The 24,024-nt window shown below is 38.2% G+C and overlaps 1 protein-coding gene across 1 annotated transcript in view; it reads left to right on the top strand.

Annotated features, from left to right (window-relative positions):
• Positions 1 to 24,024, top strand: part of CATSPERB (cation channel sperm associated auxiliary subunit beta) — a 95,046-nt gene that overhangs the window by 40,202 nt on the left and 30,820 nt on the right. The window contains exons 11-15 of the mRNA XM_045561962.1: positions 49 to 95; positions 510 to 682; positions 2,701 to 2,851; positions 9,632 to 9,776; positions 20,959 to 21,113. Of these exons, the coding sequence (XP_045417918.1) occupies positions 49 to 95; positions 510 to 682; positions 2,701 to 2,851; positions 9,632 to 9,776; positions 20,959 to 21,113 (671 nt within the window). The remainder of the gene's footprint in view (positions 1 to 48; positions 96 to 509; positions 683 to 2,700; positions 2,852 to 9,631; positions 9,777 to 20,958; positions 21,114 to 24,024) is intronic.

The following is a 24,024-nucleotide window of genomic DNA, read 5'->3' on the forward strand; positions in this document are numbered from 1 at the left end:
GTAGAAATATGGATGCTTCTCATAATTTCTATACCTTTATATTTTCAGTTGATTATGTTACTATCACCTTTGAAAGAAACAGGACCCTAAGTGAGGTATGATATTGTATATTTTATAAGGTAAGAAATTTAGTTATGCATGATTTCATGAATTGTTATTAATCTAAAAACTGACAATTCTATAGATTGAAAGGCTTAACAATCACTCTGTGCTCCCAGGGGTTTCTCTACTTGTGTTTAATGATAGTTACCTAATTATGTTAATCAGTACCTACAGTGATTCTAAAAAAACAATCCGTACCAGCAAGAGATGCTTTGAAGTGTTTTCTGGACTCATATCCTGCAGAAGAGAGATATGGACATTAAAGATTTTTTAAAAGATTTGTGGTCAGTCAGGACAACACAATGGTTCATTAGTTTCTTTTCCTACGAGAACTAATTAGGACTTAATTTCAAAAACGGCTTTTTCTTTTTCTTTCTCTTTTAACTTTTCCTTTCTTTTTTTTGTAGTCAAGCTCTTGTTTTTATAGTAAAGAACCATTTCTTGAATGGTTACCTTGCTTACCTTACGTTTTAAAAGGAAAGAAACATATTCCTCCAAGTGTGCTGACATTTCTTGTTGACGAAGAGCACAATACTGGAGTTTACCTCTTCTACAACCAGGTAGGCTGCGTATCCCAGAAGTGATTGCTCTGGACACTACAATAGTGAAAATTTACCTTAGCAAAAATGTTGTCCAAATTCTTGTTACCTTTAGCAATAGAACCTGATAAAATTGCCTACAACAAAATTATCTAAGATTAATAATGTAGTTTGACTATAGAGAGTTCTCACCTTTGATTGTCATTCAGTTTGATAAAAATGGAAAATGTGATGCTATTTGCATAGTGACTCTCCCTTGCTAATTCTCCAGGAGAATATAAACTGAGTTTTTTCTATATAAATTTAAAGTTCCATAAAATCATTAGTTAAAATGAACAAAAAATAGAAATATTTGCCACAGATCTATATTTTCTATTCCAAAGGTCCTTAACCCTAGCTGTGAATTAGAATTATTCTTAGAGCCATTAAAAAAAATACATAAGATAAGCTTCTACCCTCAAGAAAAAACTTTTTCTCTACACTCTTGTGTTCAATCACTGGTGCCTAAAAATTAAGCTGAAAAAAGACAAGCCAATAGGAGAAAAGAAAATAGTTTATGTGTGCAGTGTGCATATACATGGGAAAAACTCAGTTCTGGGTAACTAAAAGGGGTGGTTAGAATTTGGGGGTTATATACCATCTTAATAGGTGAAGGGGAAGGAGAGAAAGGCACCTAAAGAAAAACAAATGACTTTTTTTAAAAAAGATAAATTGGTTTTCAGAAGAACAAACAGGAGATAATGGTTTTGATACTGTTTGTTAGTACAAGTATGAGTGGTCTTTTCCCCTTCATGGTCAAAAAACCTCCCCTGGAAAACAGACTTGGGGTAGATTTTATTTGCATTCTCCCTCCTGGGAGTGGATCTGCCCCAAATAGGAGTTTCTGGCAGCCTCATGTCCCAGAAGTTGCTGCTTTCAGTCATGTTAACTGAAGAAAATGACAAGGTTCATAAATTTGGAAAGGAGGGCTTTATTTCTCATAAAGGGCTGCAGCCTGTGGGTGGCCACTCTGACAGGCGGGAAAGCAGAACCCCAGCCAGAAGCCAGGAACACGTGCTTTGAGGGACAGACAAAGGAAACAGGAATTTATGCTGAGTGGGGTGGCCAAATATATATAGTTAATAAGCTATAGAAGCAGTCATGAATATTCATGAAAGGAGAAACATGCACATGCACAATCATGCTTTATGCCCCTTTATGGGGTCCAGGTTCAGAAAAGGCAGCCCTCTGATGTCAAAAGGTGAAGCAAGGACATGAAAATCATCTCTACACATCCTCTGTAGGTTGGTTAAACCACTCCATGGTTGGTGGTCTCTTATCAGGAAAGAATGCTGGTTTGGATCATGAGATTGGTTTCTGTTTAGCCCTTAGGAAATAAACCTAATGGCTGTTAGCAAGGGAGGCAGTATAATGAGTCATGCTTGACCTCCCGCACCATCATGGCTGGGAACTCAGTTTTAAGATTTCTCTGGGGTCCACTTGGCCAAGAGGAGATCCATTCAGTCAGTAGGGGGATTACGATTTTATTTTAGTTCATAGTCAGGTGAGAGAAGCTCCTAGAAGTTTTTTTTTCTCCTGCATCTGTTGGATCTCAAAAGTCTTCAGCTTAAAATTATCTTTTTACCAAAGTCATATATTTGGGGGTATCACATTCTGATCCCCTTCAAGATCAGGATTCAATAGAATTGTGGTGCAGCTCAGGCATCCACACTTTTGGCATGATGGTTATGAGTGTGTGCATTGGAGTCTGTCTGCAGAGTTCCATAATGACTCTATAATAAAAGTCTCTTTGCTATTTATTATAGAACTTTGGACACATTATTTAATCTCCTTAACTTCATTTCCAACATCTATAAAATGGGTGTGTGGCAGGGGCGAGCGTAGTGGAGTGACAAGATAGCAATGATTGCTAATCCTTCAAGTTCTATGCTGTGTTAATGGATGTGACCCTCTCTTAATAAAATTCCAAGTGACAAGAAAGCCTAAAATTTGTAACATGGACTAATAATAAAGGCAAAAGTCTTATGCTTGCTCTTGCTTTGTTTATCTAACTCCAGAGAATTGCCAGTGCCTCTGTGAACCTCCTAAAGAATAACCAACCAAATTTACAACCAAAATTTCCACCTTTCCAATTTCCTTCATCGTTCTCATCTCCTGTTGGAATGGTATTTCATCCCCGAAGCCACTTTCTATATGCTTATGGCAATCAGGTGTGTACCCATGAAATTTCACACTCTGGGTTAGAGGTAAATTATCCACTCACTTCATGCTGAGTGGTTGTACCTTAAGAACAGAGCTGCTCTGATGACCTCAGAGGTGGAAGTGGGAGGGAAGACAATGAATGTTTATTTGTTATTTATCGTGTGCTAAGTTTAGTGCATATTGTCAATTTTTACCTTTTGGTTAGTTTACTGGCTGATAAAAATGAGCCATGGGTACACCAGAGTTATCTTGAATTTTGCCAATTATGTTACATTTTTTTTCCAGCTCTGAGTGACTTGGATTTTGCCATTAACCCCTTAAAAGTGTGTTATATCTAATTTTTCCAGCATTTAATGTTTGCCCTTTTTTATTTGACTTTATCTGAGCTTGACTTTCTGGCTTTCATTCTTCAAGCTCTTTCCAGTTGCATTTTCCACCCTCTGGCCTCTCCTTCAGTCAGTTAGTTTTGTATCAGCAGCCTGAAAGTTTGGTAAAGGAGCAGTACACCATCTACGGGGCATCCGCCAGTTTAAAAGTAAGGACCACAAAATGTGTAAACATCAGAGCTAAGAAAACATTGCAGTGACTTCCACAGAAAGCAACTATTAATAATTCAGTTTCTCAGTTGTGTTTCTCAAACATCCATATTCTATACAAAATTTAGAGATTTATGAAGGTGATAACCCTGTTTCTAGGTGTTCTTGAAACTCCCATCCATATTTAAGTTTTCACACTAAATGTTCAAAAGCTCTAAGTTCAGGGGGATGGGAGGGTGGGGAGGCCAAGATGGTGGAGTGGTGGACTAGAAGCAGCCTGTGCTTGCTGCTCTCAAGTGGAGGATCAAAGGTTGTTGGTAGAGGTTCACCCACAGATGGACCTCTCAGAGCATTGTGAATCATCAGAGAAGTGACTAGAGACACCCAGAGTCGGGGAGAGGGAGGCAGGGTGATCCACTCGGCAAGATTGAAGGTACCTGGGGGAAGTGTACACACATTGGGGAGGGTTAGGGGAGAGATCCAGGGAGTCCGCGCTCCCCTAGTGGACAGTGCAACCCAACCTGCGAGGGGGGTGCCCCCTACAGCCAGCCTTCAAACTGATCAGGCGCTGCTTGGAGATGGCGTAGCAGCCTTGCACTGGAGAAGGAAACAATAGAGTCCCACCAGCTTCTGGTCCTAGGTCGCTGCAACAGATGCTATTCTGCACTCTCAGCCCCAGAATGACTGGTCTGCAGAGGGGTTGGCTCCACTGAAGATGCCAGGCCAGGAAGGGAGCAGGGAGGGCGGGCACTCTCACTGCACTGTGACTGGGTACCATACACCCCTCATTCCCTCTCCACTAGCTGCCTCCCAGAGATCCGAGCACAGCAAGCACCCACTGGCCCTCAGCATCTGCCACCAGTGCCATTTTGTTATCTCGATAGCACCACCACTACCACCTGAATAGCACTGCAGCAACTGCCACAGTCAGACGTGGGCAGAGGGAGAGCCCCAGCCACCACAACTTCTCAAGTGGGGCACCACGTATCTCCCTGGCCCTGCCAGCCAACAGTGGCCCAGCAGCTGTGACCTAACGGGCCACCTCACCACTGGCTGCAGTCCCACAGCCTGTCCAGGCACTGACCAAGACCCCCTGACCTGTCCAGGAACCCACCAAGGTCCCACACCCTGCACAGGCACCTGCCAGGGTTCCATGACACATCCTGCTGCTGGCTGCAGTCTTGTGACACACTCAGGCAGCCACGAAGTTCTCGCGAACAGCCCAACATCCTGCTGCGGTCCTGCTGCAAGCCCAGGGAGGGGCTAAAGTCTCACAATGCACACAGGCTCCCACAAAGATCCTGTGACCTACCCCACTGCTGATTGTGGTCTCACAACCTGCCCAAGCACCAGCCAAGATGCCCTGACCCATCTGGCTGCCCACCAAAGTCTCATGACTTGCCCAGGTGCCTGCCAGGGTCCTGCAACCTACACAGGCACCTGCCAAGGTCTTGTGACCCACCTAGCACTGGCCAAGGTCCCATGACGTGCCCAGGAACCCACCAGAGTCCCGTGATCTGCTCCACCACTGGCTGCATTCCCCTGATGTGCCCAGACACCCACCAAGGTCATGCCACCCACCTCCATGGAGAAGGATTGCCCACCCCTCTGCTCAAGCTTCCAAAAGCAGCCTAGAGAACAACCCATCAACCCAAATAAATTTCCTCCAGCACTGGCTTGGACTGTGACAACCACTGGAATGGGACAATGCAGAATGGCTGCATTACAGGTTCTCAGTGCATCCGCTCCTTTCCCGCCAGGTCAGTCCTGCAAATTAAAACTACACACCTATTAGCATGCCCAAAATCCTGAACACTGACAACACTAAATGCTAGTGAGGATTTGGAGCAATAGGAACTCTCATTCATTACTGGTGGGAATGCAGAATGGTACAGCCATTTTGGAAGATATTAATAGTTTGGTGGTTTCTCCAAAACTAAACATACTTTTACCATATCATCCAGCAATCATGCTCCTTGGTACTAACTCAAAGGAGTCAAGAACTCATACCCATACAAACCCCTGCACGTGAATGTTTATAGCAATTCATAATTGCCAAAACTTGGAAGCAACCAAGATGTTCTTCAGTATGGGAATGAATAAATGAGCTGTGGTACATCCAGATGATGGAATATTATTCAGTGCTGAGAACAAATGAGCTATCACGATATGAAAAGACATAGGGGAAACTTAACTGCTTATTACTAAGGGAAAGAAATCAATCTGAAAAGGTTGCAAATTTGTGATTCCAAATATATGACATTCTGGAAAAGGCAAAACGATGGAGACAGCTAAAAGATCAGTGGTTGTGAGGGATTAGAGGGCAGGGAGAGATTAACAGGCAGAGCACAGATGATTTTTAGGACACTGAAAATATTCTTTATAATACTATAATGGTACATGTTATTATACATTTGTCCAAATCCATGGAGTGTACACCACCAAGAGTGATCCCTAAGGGACTCTGAGTAATAATGATGTGTCAATGTAGGTTCATCAGTTGTAACAAATGTACCACTCTAATGGAGAGTGTTGGTATTTGGGGAGGTTATGCATGTGTGAAGGCAAGGGGTATATGGGAAATCTCTGTACCATCCACTCAATTTTGTTATGAACCTAAAACTGCTCTAAAAAATAAAGTTTATTTTAAAAAAGTTCTGGAAATCTGTTCCACTAACACGTAAGTATACTTAATACTATGGAACTGTACACATAATAATTATTCAGATGATAAAGCTTGTATGTGTTTTTACCTCAATTAAAAAATAGGTGGAAAAAATTATAAGGCACCCAATAATTAGATCACAGATCACTTTTATATTGTGACCTAGAAAATACCCACCGTCTCTTCACAAATTGAAAACATCTAAATTAATTTTAATAATTTTGAGCACCATTCATATATAATAACACAATCAAGACAAAGGATACTTGCAAAGTAATTTGGCAATGACTTATAATTTGGGTCCTCAAATATTCAAAATAAAATATAGAGATAGATACTGAGCCTAAGTTACACTGGGAATATGCTCTAAAAGCTCATTTGAAAGTCAGCCATTTAGTGGTCAGGTTTCTCATTTGGTTAGGCCCCCAAGTCAGATCACAGAAGTCTCTTCACCTCACTTTACCTAAATAAAGTTCTCTGCATCCTCCCTAAAAAAAAAATGGAAGAGGAGGCGGAGGAGAGGTGGGGAATAGAAGGAGGAAGAGGAGAAAGAAGTAGGAAGAAAGAGGAGGAAGAACACAGGAGGAGACCTCTTCATTAAGGATATCTTAAGAAGTAAAAATACAAACTGCAAATTGAGAGATGATATCTCTGACACATTTAACAGAAAGAATTAGAAGTAAGAATATGTAAAGAATTCCTACATGAAAAAGACAACCTAATAGCCAAAAGAACAAAAGACACAAATAGCCATATCACAGAAAAGGAAACATAAAATGGAATAAACATGTGAAGCAATGGTGTACTTCACAAGTAATCATGGAAATACAAACCAAGAATCCAATATGATATCATTTTCAGCTACTTAATTGGCAAGATTAATTCTGGTGATACAAAATGTTGGCGAAAATGTGGATCAACCAGATCTCATATATTGCTGATGGGAGCATAAATTACTACAACTATTTTGGAAAGCAATTTGGCATTATTATTATCCTGTAAATGTGAACATTTGCAGCAATTTCTCTTTTCTGCAAGGAAAACACATATATGAGGAGATTCTTTAAAATGTTCATCATGGCACTGTTAGTAATAGCATTGAACAACTGAAAATAATCCAGATGCCTATTAATAGGAGAATGAATAAATAAATCAGAGTTTGTTCACATAATGAACTAGTATACAGCAATAAAAAAAACAAATGCACTGAACTATATGCAACATGTATGAATATAAGTAAATAATGTTGGGGGGAAGTAAGTTCTAAAAGATAACCCTTTTATAAAGAGTAAAATTAAGTAATATGTTATTTAAACATACATGTATATGTGCTAAAATTTAAAAAGAAACCCAAAGGATTGAAAAACACAAAATTCAGAATATTGGCTATCTCTGAGAGGGAAGGCAGAGGGATAGGAATGGGGAGAAATACGTATGTAGATAGATGTAAATTACTAGCACTATACTAATTCTTAAGTTAGGCTTTCAGTTCATATATGTTCATTAATTATTAAATAATATAAGGAAATAAAAATGAGCCATGTATGGATAAATAATTTAAAGTATTTGGAGGAAAATGCAATGAGATGTTGTTTTTTTCATTCAGGTCATCAGTAAAAATTAACACATGGACTGCCACACTAGAAAAAAATTTTTTTCCGTGGGGCCATGGTGTTTTATTAAGAAAATAGAATAAAAACTTTGAAAACAAAACAATCTTTTCTAATTTAATGAAAAATTTGTTATTTTTTATTGTTTTCTCTGTGTAAGTTATACGCAACTTGAAAAATAGTTCACGTGGCTCCCAAGGTGAAGAGACATGTGAGTAACATATGCTTCATGAGGTCTCAGCCCAAAACTAGCATGAGTTAAATACAACTCACATGGCAGTTAATGTGTTAAAAATAAATTTTTGATAATATCAAGTATTGGTAAGGTTTGGAGGAATAGAAACTTTTGTACGCTATTGGTGGGAATATAATATGGTTCAGTGAAATTGAAGCGCATTTTGGCAGTCTCTACTAAAAATATAGAAATATGGGTAGCATCTGACCCAGCAACTCAATTTTTCAGTATTTTCTCTAAAAATAACACTGTAACATTAATACCAATAGTCAGGCAAGTGAATGTTCACTGCAATATTGTTTATAGCTGAAGATTTGGGTACAACTTTTTCATGTTCATTAGCAGAAAAGTATTAATAGAAAGTCTCAAGTATGGCATATTCATAAATTAGATACTATGTAGCAGTATAGAAAGAATGTGGAGATCCATATGAACGAACATAAAATGATCTGAGATAAATTGTTGAGTGGCAAATGTAATTTATAGAACCAGTACAGTATGACACCATTTTGAGCACTCATACTGTTCAAAGCACTCTCCCCTACATATCTCTATCCACATCCTGCTCACCAGTAACAGCTGCAGGATACAAAGCAACAGTGAAAATTGAGGTCCACATACCATATGTTTGGAATTATGGATTGTGCTATGCCGGTAATAAGCACTGCATCCTGAGTCACAGAAGCACCCATATGTTATTCAGTACATTTTCTCTGTGTGTTTTTAATATCCAGGCCCACTAAGCATGTAGTCCAAGGCAAGGGTACCTGCCTATGCCCAAGTCTAAATATGGACTGTACCCAGACATACCCTTCCTCTCCTCCCCACCGTAAAATGAATTCAGTACTGTACATATTCTATCAGTATATGCATATATATGTAGATGTGAATGTAAATGCATAGAATTTTCAAATTGATAAGTGATTACCACTGGTAAGGAATAGAGGAGACAAGGATTATATCAATATCCGATGAGGTATAAAAGAAAAATTATTTGGATGGTGGTCTAAGATACTTCAGCCATATTTACAAAGTCTTAAATTTAAGAAAAGCCTATTTTCAGATATAGCTTGTTATTAAAATTAATTTTAAAAAAGATTCAAACACCAGAAATCCTCATTTGAATGACACTTAGGCTATTAAAAGAGGTAACAAGCAGGATTAATCCAATACATAATTGGTCTGTTTTATCCTCAAACAACACTTACCTAAAGATGAAGAAATAGAGAAATTTGTATTCTATATTGAGATTAGTGTTCTGAGGATTTACGAAGGTCCCAGGACACACCCCTTGCAAATGACAAGGGGCTCTTCCATGCAAAGTATGTTTGCAAATATACTTGCCAAATGTCTAGAACATGAAGTTTTATACTAATATGGGATAAACCCCTCCCTCATATCCAAATGTACCCAGCATTCCATACTTTTATGAACAAGGGAATTCCATTTGGGAGATGACAGGAGTAACTTTGTTCTTCTATAAATTCACCATGCATACTGTGTAGACCTCATATTCTGCCATAAACACTGTCGTACAGAGTCTAGGTAGACGAAGTAGGTAAGGAGTCTGTACACCTGTGTGTGTGTGTGTGTGTGTGTGTGTGTGTGTGTGTGATGTCGGCATATGGGAAAAGACCATGCCACATGACTTTCCTTATGTAGAAAGATTAGGCTGATAGGTAATTGCTGACTATTATATGGTATCTCTTTAGCGAGTTAATATTATCTTTTTATTCCTTTAGGTATGGCTTTCAGTTGATGGCGGCAACACCTTTGAATTATTAGCTGACTTTCATGATGATATTATAAAGAAGACTTTTCATAGTTTTTATTCTTCAGATATTACTTTTGTTTCCCAAAGTGGAAAGGTTTACTTGACAAAGGCAGGTAAGGAATTTGCTTTTATTGGTGTAAACACTACATGTGGTCCAGTGATCAGAAGATATGTGAAAAATGTGCCTTATTAATCAACTAATTCAAAAGTCTCAAAACTATTACGAGTGATGGATTTGTCAGATCTATAGAAGCAGGAGTCTATGAATAGCCTCAAAGAAGGGACACCCCAGATCACCATGCTATGTTCTCATTTTCAATTTCAGTGATATTATATTTTACTTTCCCAAAACCCAAATAATGATAGCTGCCACTTATCAATTGTGCTTCAATTGTGCTCAGTGTGTTACAAATATCATCTCATTTAATATTCACAACATCCTTGGCAAAGTAGAAATGTTAGCTTACTTTTGCTGATTAAATTGATGCAACTGAAAACAGACAACTAGTAAGAGGTAGAGTTGTTGTGAATGATATACTGCTCTGTGTCTCCTTGATTTGGTAATCTTGTGATTTCCTTGATCAAGTCTACATGGCTTCCATGAGTTTTTGCACAGTGAAAGATACAGTTAATATTGATTGACCTTACTGACAGGTCCTCACTCCTTTCCAACTCAGTTGAATTTTGCTAATGAACCTAGAATGATAAAGGGACAATGACTCTCAATTTATTTCTATATCTCCATGATCTGAATTTTCATTTTATTTTGTTATTCTGTCAGACAAAAATAAGGCGGGGGAAAAGAATGAGCAGAGCCTTAGAGATGTCTGGGACTACATAAAGCAACCAAACTTACAAATTATTGGTATTCCCAAGGGAGAAGAGAAATCAAAAAGTTTAGAAAATCTATTTAAGGAAATAATCAATGAAAACTTCCTAAGACTAGCAAGAAAATTAGACAGTCAGATACAGGAAGCCCAATGATCCCCAGGCAAATAAATTGCAAAAAGGACTTCACCAGGGCATCTTATAATCAGAATGACTAAAGTTGTAGTGAAAGAGAGAATTTTAAAATCAGCAAGAGAAATGCATCTAGTCACCTTTAAAGAAAACCCCATCACAACAGACCTCTCAGCAAAAACCTTACAAGCCAGAAGAGAATGGGATGGCATTTTCAAAGTGTTGAAAGAAAAAGCTGCCAGGCAAGAATTTTATATCCTGCCAGAAAAAAGCTTCATAAATGAAGGAGAAAGAAAGTCTTTCCCAGAGAAGCCTTTCCCAGAGAAGCAAACACCGAGAGATTTTGTCACCACTAGACTGACCATACAGGAAATGTTGAAATGAATCTTAAACATGGAAATGAAATGACAATATTAACCATCACAAAAACATTAATATAAAACTCATGGTTCTTATAAAACAATCACACACAGGAGAAAGAGAGCAATGACAAGACAAGTTCAGCAAACCACAAAGACAAAAAGACAGAAAAAGAAAGAAAAAAATTATAAAACAACTAGAAATCAACTAAAAATATGACAAAATCTCACATATCAATAACTTTGAACATAAGTGAATTAAATGGTCCACTTAAAAGATAAAGATTGGCAGAATGGATTTTTAAAATGATCCAAATATATGCTCCTTACAAGAAACTCGCCTTACCCATAGAGACACATAGATTGAAAATAAAGGGGTGGAAAACATTCTATGCAAAGAGAAACCAAAAATCAAGAAGGAGTAGCTATACTTATATCAGATAAAACAGACTTTAGATCAAAAAAGTAAAAAAAGAAAAAGAAGGTCATTATATAATGATAAAGGAATCAATTCAGCAAGAGGATATAATGATTCAAAATATATATGCACCCAGATTCACCAAACAAATATTATTGGACCTAGAGAAAGAGATAGAGGCCGGGTGCAGTGGCTCATGCCTGTAATCCTAGCACTCTGGGAAGCCGAGGCGGGCGGATCATTTAAGCTCAAGAGTTTGAGACCAGCCTGAGCAAGAGCGAGACCCTGCCCCTACTAAAAAAATAGAAAGAAATTAACTGGACAACTAAAAAGATATAGAAAAAATTAGGCGGGCATGGTGGCGAATGCTTGTAGTCCCAGCTACTCGGGAGGCTGAGGCAGTAGGATCACTTGAGCCCAGGAGTCTGAGGTTGCTGTGAGCTAGGCTGATGCCATGGAACTCTAGCCCAGGCAACAGAGTGGGACTCTGTCTCAGAAAGAAAGAAAAGAGAGAGAGAGAGAGAAACACAATAATAGTGGGGTACAACTCCCCACTCACATTAGTAGACAGATCATCAAGACAGAAAATCAACAACCATTGGACTTAAATTGGACTTTAGACCAAATGGACCTAACAGACATTTACAGAACATTCCACTCAACAACTACAGAACATACATTTTGTTCATCAATATATACAACATTCTCCAAGACTGACCACATTTTAGCCACAAAACAAGTCTTAACAAATTTTTAAAAATCAAAATCATATTATCTTCTCAGACCACAGTGGAATAAAGCTAGAAGTCAATATGAAGAGGAACTTCAGAAACTATACAAACACATGGAAGTTAAACAACATGCTTCTAAACAATCCCTGCCTCAATGAAGAAATAAAGATGAAAATTAAAAATTTCTTGAATGAAATGAAAGCATAACATACTAAAAACTTATGGGATACAGCAAAAGTAGTGCTTAAAGGGAAGTTTATAGCATTAAATACCTATATCAAAAAAGTAAAAAGATCACAAATTAACAACCTAACATTGCACCTCAAGGAACTAGGAAAACAAGAACAAACCAAATCCGTCATTAACAGAAGAAAAGAAGTAACAAAGATCAGAGCAAAACTAAATGAAATAGAGACAAAAAACAATACAAAGGATCAAAAAAATAAAAAGTTGGTTCTTCATAAAGATAAACAAAATTGCTAAACTACTAGTTTCACTAACCAAGAAGAAAAGAGAGAAGTTCCAAATAAACACAATCAGAAATGAAAAAGGAGACATTACAATTGATACCCCAGAAATACAAAAGATCATCAGAGACTATTATGAACAACCATATGCTCACAAACTAGAAAATCTAGAAGAAATAGATGAATTCCTGAAAATATACAACCTCCTGAGACTGAACCTGAAAATAATGGAACTCCTGAGTAAACCAATGAGTAGCAAGATTGAATCAGTAATTAAAAATCTCCCAATAAAAAAAGCTCAGGATCAGATGGATTCACAGTTTAATTCTTCCAGATGTACAAAGAACTGGTGCTGATTGTACTGAAACTGCCCTGAAAAATCAAGAAGGAGGGAATCCTTTCTATCTCATTTTATGAAGCCAATATCACCCTGATACCAAAGCCAGGAAAGGATGCAACCAAAAAAGAAAACTACAAACCAATATCTCTGATGAACATAGACACAAAAATCCTCAACAAAGTACTAGCAAACCAAATCTAACAGCACATCAAAAGGGTAATTCACTATGATCAAGTAGGTTTTATTCCAGGGATACAAGGATGATTCAACATCCACAAGTCAATAAATGAGATGCACCACACACAAACAGAATTTTAAACACCAACAAAAGAGATCATCTCAATAGATATGGAAAACCTTTCAATAAAATCCAATATCCCTTCATCATAAAATCCCCCCAAAAATTCAGCATAGAAGGAACCTACCTCAAAATAATAAAATCCTTATATGACAAACCCACAGCCAACCTCATACTGAATGGGGAAGAGTTGAAAGCATTTCCCCTGACTGGAACAATAGAAGAATGCCCACTTTCACCACTCATGTTCAACATAGTACTGAAAGTTCTAGTCAGAGCAATCAGGCAAGAGAAAGAAAACAAGGGCATCCAAATTTGAAAAGAAGAAGTCAGATTATCTCTGTTTGCTGATGAAATGATTTTATACCTAGAAAATCCTAAGGACTCCTCCAAAAGACTATTAAATTTCGTAAGTGAATTCAGCAAAGTCTTAGGTTATAAAATCAACACACAAAAATCAATAACATTTCTATACACCAACAACAACCACACTGAGAACTAAATCAAGAACTGAATCCCATTTACAATAGCTGCAAAAAATTAAAATACTTAGGAATAAATTTAACCAAGGAAGTGAAAGATCTCTATGAGGAGAACTACAAATCACTGATGAAAGAAAATGTAGAAAACACAAATGGAAAAACATCCCATCCTCATGGATCAGAAGAATCAATATTGTTAAAATGACCATAGTGTCCAAAGCCATCTACATATTCAATGCAAATTCTTATCAAAACTCCAATGTCATTTTTCACAGAATTATAAAAAACAATTCTAAAATTCATATGGAACCAAAAAAGAGCCTGAATAGCCAAAGAAATCTTAAGCAAAAAGAACAAAACTGGAGGCATCAGATTACCTGACTTCAAATTATACTACAAGCCTGTAATAACCAAAATAGCATGGTACTGGCATAAAAGTAGACACATAAATCAATGGAACATAGTAGAGAACCAAGACATAAAGCCATATACCTACAACCAACCAATCTTCTACAAAGCAGACAAAAAACATACACTGGGGAAAGGATACACTATTCAATAATCGGTGCTGGGAAACTATGATAGTCTTATGTAGAAGAACTAAACTAAATCTCTATTTCTCACCATATACAAAAATTAACTGAAGATAGATAAAGACTTAAATGTAATACCTGAAATCATAAAATTCCTAGAAGAAAACCCAGGAAAAACTCTTCTGGACATTAGCCTAGATACAGAATTTATGACTAAGACCACAGAAGTAAATGCAATACAAACAAAAATAAACAAATGAGACTTAATTAAACTAAAAAGCTTCCACACAGCACAAGAAATCAGAAGAGAAAATAGCCTACAGAATGGGAGAAAATATTCGTAAACTATGTGTCTTACAAAGACACATCCAGTGGCTGGGCACAGTGGCTGATGCCTGTAATCCTAGCACTCTGGGAGGCCAAGGTGAGAGGATTGCTTGAGCAAGAGCAAGACCCCATCTCTACTAAAAATAGAAAAAATTAGCTGGGCATGGTGGCATGTGCCTGTAGTCCCAACTACTCGGGAGGCTGAGGCAGGAGGATTGTTTGAGCCCAGGAATGGAGTTGCAGTGAGCTATGATGACACCACTGCACTCTCGGGGTAACAGAGTAAGACTTTATCTCAAAAAAAAAAAGGAAGAAAACTAATATCCAGAATCTAACAAACAACCCCCATTATAAAGTGGGAAAATGTCATGAGGAGGCATTTTTCAAAAGAAGATATTTAAATGGCGAACAACATATGAAAATATGCTCAACATCACTAATCATCAGAGAAATGCAAGTTAAAACAACAAGATACCATTTTACTCTAATTAGAACAGCTATTATTAAAAAGTCACAAAACAATAGATGTTGGCACAGATGCAGTGAAAAGGGAACACCCATAGACCATTGATGGGAAAGTAAATTAGTATAATCTCTATGGAGACCAGTACACACACACACTGGAGTACTACTCAGCAATAAGAAAGAATGAAGTATGTCTTTTCCAGCAACTTGGAAGGAACTAAAGGCCATTATCCTAACTGAAGTAACTCAGGAACAGAAAAATAATGCCACATATTCTCACTTATAAGTGGGAGCTAAACTATGGCTATACCAGGTCACCAGAGTAGTATAATGGACCTTGGAAACTAACAAGGAGGAAGGACAAGAGGGGTGAGGGATGAAAAATTATCTATGGGATACAATGTGCACTTCTCAGGTGATGGGTATACCAAAAACTCAGACTCTACTGCTATACAATATATATACATATAATAGAATTCAACTTATACCTCCTAAATCTATTTTTTCCTAAATCTATAAATATTAAAATTTTTAAAAGGAAAAAAAAAGATTTACTAACAGCAAAAAACACAAATCAAGTCAGCCTTAGGTTCTCCTGCTGCAGCAATGCCTGTCACATATTCTTCTATAGAATCTTCAAAGAAAAATAGTATTGCCTAAGAATTGAAAACTAACTCAACTCATTAATCGTATGCAAAACCAACAGAAGGATGTTGTAAACACTATATTTTATCAAGATTCCATTGATTATAAGATGCACTTTTTTCTATTAACACAAAGAAAGAAAAACCCTTCTAATTAAACTTTAACACAGTTAACAGTGGTCCTGAGTGATAGATGAATTGCTCTGACATTATTTCTCCTACTGTGGTTGCATTGGTTGGTGTGTGATAAGGCAATCAATTTGCATATATCTTACTAGTAAAACACAATGCAATTTTCATCTAGAACGAGTTGCTTCCTTTCTTAGGTCGTATAAAATACCTGATGGTTTTCTACAAGAAAATGTGAAACTGTGGTGATTCCTCCAGTGACATTGGCTTTATTGATTAGTATATGCCCTGTTGCTTTGATTTCTTCGCTTGCTGCACCCACAATAACTTTGTTTCAATGCCAAATTATAATGGAGTATTTTTGAAGGCATTTTAAGCAGTAATAAACTTCAACATGATTCACGAAAGTCAGTTAAAGTGATGACAGTGTAAACAACTGAGACAAGAGTTCATAGGCAATTGACCACTATGGTGTGAGTGCCCCCTGGCGGACAATGATTGTAAGACACATCAATTATAAGATGTCACAATTTTCAAGATGTTAAAATGTGAGACAAGTATATCTTACTGTGTTTATCAATGAAATATGGTATACTGAACCTTAGCAATTATATAAGCAAAGTTATGCTTTTGAAAAACTTACTGGACAATAAGAAAAACCTTACTATACATGTTTCTGAGGAAATAACTATGAATATTATTGATACCAAAAATTAAAATGTGGGTGAGTCTCTCAGAACCTCATGAAAGACAATCAAGAATTTAAAAGATCAGGTGAAGAATAAAAAATTAAAGCCAAAAAAACCCAAGGTTTTGCCATCCCTAAAAGGTAGTCCAAAACACTATTTCCTTATCTGAATATAAATATACATGGAATTGGGAATTTTTTGGAAGCCTTTATTGTGATCATCAATAGAATTTTTAAAAATGTGTTTGCAGTACAAATTGTTTTTAAAAGCCAAAGTAAACAGAATGGCCATACAAAACAGACATGAAGAGGAAAGAAGGCAAAGCAGAAAATTTATAAAGCATAAAATAGAATAACCAAAAGTAGACCTGGTCTACAGTTGTCACCATAAGTGTGATTATTCACTTATTCAACAGCATTTATTGAGTACCTCTTACATGACAGGTACTGTTCTAGTCACTAGGGCTATAGCAGTTCCCTTTCTTGTGGAGCTTACACACTTGTCAGGAGAAACTGATAATTAACAAAAACAGGCTGTATGTAAGATAAATGCTACAGTGGGGTAGGGGGTGGAGAAGAAGGGTAAGGTAAATAGCAAGTACCAGGTGTGTTGCTGTAGTGTAGTGAAGTGTGTGCTGAGGTCAGGGTGAGCAGATCTGAAGGAAATGAGGGAGTGAGCCCTGCAGATATCCAAGTATGATCTACATTTCTCCATTAAAGGCAGGGTCTCACTTTGGATTTTAAAATCCTGAAATATGATGGCAGGAGGAAAAACTTAAAGCAAAAGTGGAGAGAAAGAAAATAAATAAGGACTTGAACAAACATGCCAAATAGACTTGGAGAGAAGCCATAGGTGGTAATGTTAATATTCACACAAAACAAGATTTTTATTTAATAAACAAAATCATACTTTGTGTGATAAAACATCAGTAGTAAACATATGTCACTATTGAGTCAATGCTCTAAAAAATACAAGGTGTATAAATACACAAAATTCAACTGTAACGAACACTAGAAGAAATCAATTGAAGTGCCAATGTAGAAGAAATTTTAAATTGACAGTGTTAAATATTTAATACATAAAGATCAAGGTAAGAGTATAGTGGAATATTCCATGTAGAGGAATTAAGATGCACTGTTGAAATATATGGCACATATACTATAGTATACTGCAGCTAAAATATGTTTCCTAGGGGTGACTCATTGACAATGAGACCATGAAGGTAAACTGAACCCAGCTGTCCATTTGAGTCAAGCTAAAGAATTTCTTCATGTTATCAAAAGATTGATTATTAACCTAATTATATTTGTGTTTTAGAAAGATAACATATCTTTCTAAATGTGAGATTTAAGGCAAAGTGATATGTTTATAGGCTATTTTAAAAATTTAGGAGAGATGATGAGGCTCTGGATTAGAAAAGTGGCCACAGGTATGGAGAGGACAGTGGCTGATTATGACTGAATCAATGGGAGTTGGTGAAAGATTGGATATGAAATAGGGGGAAGAAGGTAAAGTTAAGAGTTACACGGAGGGCAACTGGATGAGTAATGACCCAGTGAGCATTATCCATAGAACAGCATCTAGGGGACTTCCACTTCCAGTTATGGCATAACTTTGCTGCTGAATATAACTAAAATAGTTAGATAAATTATTTTTTAAATTGAAAACCTGAAAAGGTAATAGAAACAACCAGGCCAAAATCTAAGGGAAAACAGGAACCTGGAGATGTAAATAGAACACACAATTCCCAAATCCTTCTGCCCTGAAGGGATTTGCAAATTCCTGCCAACTTAGGCTTTGAGCTTGGTGGATTAATGAAGAGATATGACCCTGAGTCCACCTGACGTGGTGAGCATGGTGGATGGCATGCCCCACCATGAGCCAGAACCCCAGAGGGTTGTTAGGATAAGGATGAACTGGAAGTAAATCCATACACACTCTCACATATGTCCACAAGGAATGCAGCAAATTTGTCTTGTCGTTAGGTGAGTAGGGAAAAAAGAAGAGAAAAAGCCTGTCTGAGAGGTTGTGGCCCTTGGGAGGCCGCAGTAAGATTTGCAGCCCTGATTCGCATTGTCTGGGTGGTCCAGTGACTCTCAGGCTGAGATTTGTTCCTGTAGTACTTCAGGCAACTGGAAAAAGCACATGCAGATCCTCACCAGAGGAAGACATCATCCTAGGCCTCAGAAATGCCCCCAAGTTTTCTTCAAAGGTAATGACGTGTATACAGTAAAAAAAGTAACCAACATAAAAGGAAACTAAGCTTCGAGACTGAGATAGCTCAGTAAAGATATTAATACACAGGAAAAACAGACCAAAGAAAATCACCTGCTGGAATTACAAGAAAGAAGTTTTTAAAAAAAGATTGTATTTACTGTGTCTCACCGAATAAAAGACAACTTGACAATATGTGCAGGGAATTATTATAAAAAACTATAAAAAGTGACCTATTAAAAATATGAAATGGATCTTTTGGTAATGAAAAATATACCAAAACCAAATCATGAATCAAAAAGTTTAACAACCCTTGGAACATTGATGCAAAAAAACCAAAGAAACTATGAGCCAACTAAATCTAGCAATATATAAAAAGAAAAGAATATGATATCACAACCTTGTAGGATTTATACCAGGATTCCACGATAGTTTAGCATTAGAAAGTTAATCAGTACAGCAATATTAAAGATTACAGGAGAAAAAAAGAATCCCATGATCATCTCAATACGTGGAGGAAAAAAATCTGATAAAACTCAATATTCATTCATGGTTTTAATAAAAGCACCTTAGTAAGCCAAGAATGGAGTATCTAGAGGGAGAAAAAAAAACTAAAGCAAATATTCAATCAGATTTTATAGTAACACATTAAAAGCTTCTGTTTGTAATCAGGAACAAGACACAGAAGCATGCTACTATCACTTATATTCATCGTTGTATTGGGGGGCCAAATTAGCCTAGAAAGGCAAGAACAATATTTAAAAAGTGTAAGGTTGGAGAGAAAGAAACACAGCTGTCCCTGTACAGATGATATAATCGTGGACATAGATAACCTGAGGCTTGTGTGGCTGGAGCCCCGTAAGCAGCACAGACAGTAATAGGAGATAAGGTCAGAGAGGGACCAGAATCCAGGTCATAGTAGCCCCTGGAGGGCATTGCAAAGACTTTGACTTTTACTCAGAGAGGTTGAAGCCACTGAGAGTTTTGATTAGGAGAGTAGATAAAGTGACTCAACATTTTTAAAGTGTTGTGTTGGTTGCTCTTTTGAGAATAGACTCAAGGGGGCTATAGGCAGAATCGTGGAGACCAATACGGAGGTGCAAGAGAGATGATAGTGGCTTGTCCAGGATGATAGTGGTGATAGTAGTGAGAAGTGACTGGATTCTATACATATTTTGAGACTAACATCAATAGGCTTTACCAGTGGATTAGATATAGAGTATAAGAGAAAGAGAGGAATTAAGAATGACACCAAGGTTTTTGGACTAAACAACAGGAATAATGCAGTTGCCGTTAATGAAGGTGAGGAAGGCTGAGGATGGGGGAGGTTTGTGTGAGGATTAGGAGCTCAGTTTAGGATGAGTTCAGTTTGAGATGCTTAACTGACATTGATCTGAACCTGGTAGCAGGCAGTTAGATATATCAGTCTGGACCTCGGAGAAGAGAACCAGATAAGCGATTTAAATTTGGGAATCATCTAAATAAAGATGGATTTAAAATCCTAAAACTGGATGAGATCTCCAAAGACGTGGGAGAAGAAATTTAAGAACTGAGTCCAGGGGCACTCCACATTTAGGGGCCAGGGACAGGAGAATGAACCAGAAAAGCCCGAGCTGAGTGGGATTGGATGGGGGCATGGGGATGGGAATAGTGGTGTGGAGAAATCAGCCTCTCATCCTGAGTCACAAGCTTTCACTGAAGGTCCATCCAGGCGAGGAGACTCTCCAGATCAGTGTCTTTGGCTGAGTGCTGCTGTACTGCCAGATTACTGACAGTACCTCTCAACGTGGTGCCCTGAGGCATGAGAGAACCACAAGGCACACAGTTTAGTTCAACATGTTAATCCTGGTATAACTAATGACCCAGTATCCTCTACTGGTAATTCCCCTTCCCATTGTCGGGGTTGTTTTTTCACTGCCTTCCACCTACACAGGAATCTGACTTGCTGGTATTGGAAAGAGAAATCACCACCAGAGGGAGCTAACCTCTTCTCTTCTAGATCGCTTAATTAAACATCCTCTCACTCTGTTCTGTTCTTCACCTACTTCAGCGAGCAGGTTCTATGGTGATGTGGAGCCTGGTTTTCTAGGGACTAGCATGTATTTGCTAATTCAGGAGTGTCTCACAGCCCTAATTTCACCCCTTAGTTTAAACGAAGACGTTTGTATAAGGCATGATACTAAAAGTTTTCTAGTTGTAGTATATCATTATCAAGAGACTTCTGTTTATTTCCTAATAGGATTAGGAAGATATAGTGAAATTGGAGATATTACTGATAAAGTTTTCACATTATACTATGATCACTTGGGATTCATACATAAACTGACTCCAGATCACTTTGAAGCTGGTGGACCACCTGCAGCCTTTGGAAATTCTAGAAGTATTTTTGGTCAGGTCAGTGATGTAATATATTGAAACAGTTTGCCTTATTTTAAGAACAGATGCCTCTATTTTAAGAATAGATTCAATACACGAATAATGGGAAAATGGGAAAGTATTTTCCTTGGGATAAACTCTTATTAATGTACTTTGCTCTATTTAACTAAATATAACTCCATATACCAAAGAACATTTCCAAAACCTTCTTCCAAGTCCCACTCAGGGTTAAATAGCTTCAACTCCACCTAGGAGTTGAATATTCAGGCAAATATCTTCATGGTAGAACACCACAAGATATTCTAAGCTATATCCATCACTCCAAATGCAAGCCTTGGTAGGGTTAATTCTCCACCACCCAAGGTTTGCCCTGAAGAACATGTATTCTGGTTTACCTTTCTTCTTTCATATTAACTCTGCCCCCTAGTTTCTTCTAAGGCCAACATAGAAAGGAGTTATCTTCTTCACAGATGACATTAGATACAGATTTTTATAATAATTTTAATGTGTAATATGCTACTTGTGAAGACATATATTCCTAAGAACTCATCATTGGGTACACAGTTATGAAAATGAATACTCATCAATCAATTTCTCAGCCAAGAATCAAACATTTTTTGCTGAGGTTCAATAAAACCTGACCTTCAGCTTAAAGGAAATAGAACAAAGAATGAATCTAGTTTTAAAAGATCATGCTAATTACCACACCAAAACTGCAGTTGAGAGGATGGTGTTTTAACTTCCCCTGTCTGAGATATGTGCAGAGAGTAAGGGTGGCAACTTCCACGGGAGAGTGAGATCCCACCACATGACTCCCCGTGTGTTTGCCTGAGTCGGGGGTGTGGGTTCTTCATATGTATAAGGTGGATGATGTGAGCAGAAGGGTAGAGCTAACCACAAAAGCAGTTAGCTCAATTTTTCACTAAGTTCATGATTTATAGAAAATGTCTTAGTTCTCTTATGTGAAAGTTTAAATTATTAAGATAAAAAAACCTATAGAGATTTTTATACTTGGGACAAGTTTGAAGAACTCACACTCGACAATATCACCTCTCTCTCCACAAACTATGCATGCATCCTCACTGGAGAAAAATAATCACTAGCTTTTACTGCGTGCCAGGCACTGTTGTGAACTCTCAATCTTTATAACAACTCTTTATCCCAATTTTACCTATGATGAAAGTGAGGCTGAGAGAGGCTAAATAATTTACCTAAGATTACACAGCTGGCTAGCTATTGGAATCAGGCATCTATTCCAGTAAAACTGGCTCCAGGGCCTATGCTTTCAGCTACCCTACAGCCTTTCATTGGACTTGTGTACACTTTTCATGGGATACTCTTGTTGCTCCCAGGCTAGAATGTCATACAGAATTCTGAATAATTTTTAGCCATTTTATTAATTTTCAAGAGTCCTTAAACTATTTGTTCAGTGCCACATTTATTTTCTTTGAATCTATTTCCTACTCTTTCCCCTTCTCGGTGGGTTCCCAAAATTCAGAGAAAACAGGTCTTGGAGGCATTATTTGATGGTTGTGCTCCCAAAAAATCTGCACTACCTACCACCCACTCCTTATCTCATAACAAGAAGGTCAACTCCAACATCTCCTTTGGGGATGGACCTCACCTCTCTTCTCACCCCTAAAAGTCTCCAAGCTGGACCAAATCAGGACTGGAGAAAGGTATGTTGAAAAGAAAGATATACGTGTCAGAAATCTATACTGAAATGCCTATGTTGACAGCAAGACAAAGTCTGTGAGTCAGAGGAAATAAGAAAGGCATATGCTACCAGTTGGGAGACTCAGACAGTACCTGTGCAGAGTCTCTAGCATGAAACAGGGAACAGCGGCTTTCAAGTGAGAAGAGGTATTCACAGTCCCTTTCCTAAATAAAAACTCCAAATAAGAACCCAGTTCTAAAATCTGCACCCACGCACACAATGGAAGTCAAGTTTCTGTGTGCCCTTCCACTCCAGCCACTGACTCTTAGTCATCAGAATTTCTTTTTATCCTCAACAGAAAAATGCATTTTCCCTTGCACACACATGGATATTCCAACAGAACATGTTGAAATATTACTCCAAATGGTAAGTAAAACAGTATTGTTTTGATGTGAACTGAAAATAAATCTGGGAGGAAGAAGACGGCTGACTAGAAACATCAGTTGCCAGATCGTCTCAGAAAAAAGGAAAAGTTTTAGATGATGTGGAGGGACATTCCACCTGCTTGAGCACTCCATAGGCAACTCAGGACCAGCACACTTCTCCCTGGCACAGTAAGGATTGAACTTTAAGGACCATGGGACAGGCCCACAAGCCAGATGGCATACCCTCAGGACTCAATCGTGTTGCTCAGAGGCACAGAAGGGAGATTTGTGAACTAATCCCAAGAGATGAGGGAGCCCGCATGGGCAGAACTGAAAGGAGAGTGCAGCATGGGTCAAAGCTGCAGGACACTCACAGAACACTCTTCCCCAGACAGGAAAGCCATGTGTTCAGTCCAGGGGCAGAATCCTGGACAGGGAAACTCCCAGCCCACAGCGCCATTGCTGGTGAGCTCAGCTAGTTTGAGCTCCTGCCTGCAACCAGATGCTGGAAGGAGACCTTGGGGCAGAGGAGGAAGGAGAAGAACAAAACCCATTCCCAATAGCCAGACCATGAATCTCAGATGGCCCTTTCCCCATGAGCAGACTTTCTGGCTTGGTGGGGATGCTTCAGCCCCTCTCTGGTGGCATTTTCCAGTGGCCTGGGTGCAGACCCTTGATCTCTGCTGAGACAGCTCTTGTGCCTGCCTTTGCAGAACCTGAGGGCAGGCTCATCTGACCCAGCCCTGCCCAGCCTCACTCCTCCACACACTTCTGCTGTGATGGAGAATAAGGAGTCCCCTGGGAATTCTAGTGCCCTCCCACTACCTGGGGCATTTGAGTACTTCTC

This window comes from Lemur catta, chromosome 1 (genome assembly GCF_020740605.2).
Source record: "Lemur catta isolate mLemCat1 chromosome 1, mLemCat1.pri, whole genome shotgun sequence".
Taxonomy (NCBI): domain Eukaryota; kingdom Metazoa; phylum Chordata; class Mammalia; order Primates; family Lemuridae; genus Lemur; species Lemur catta.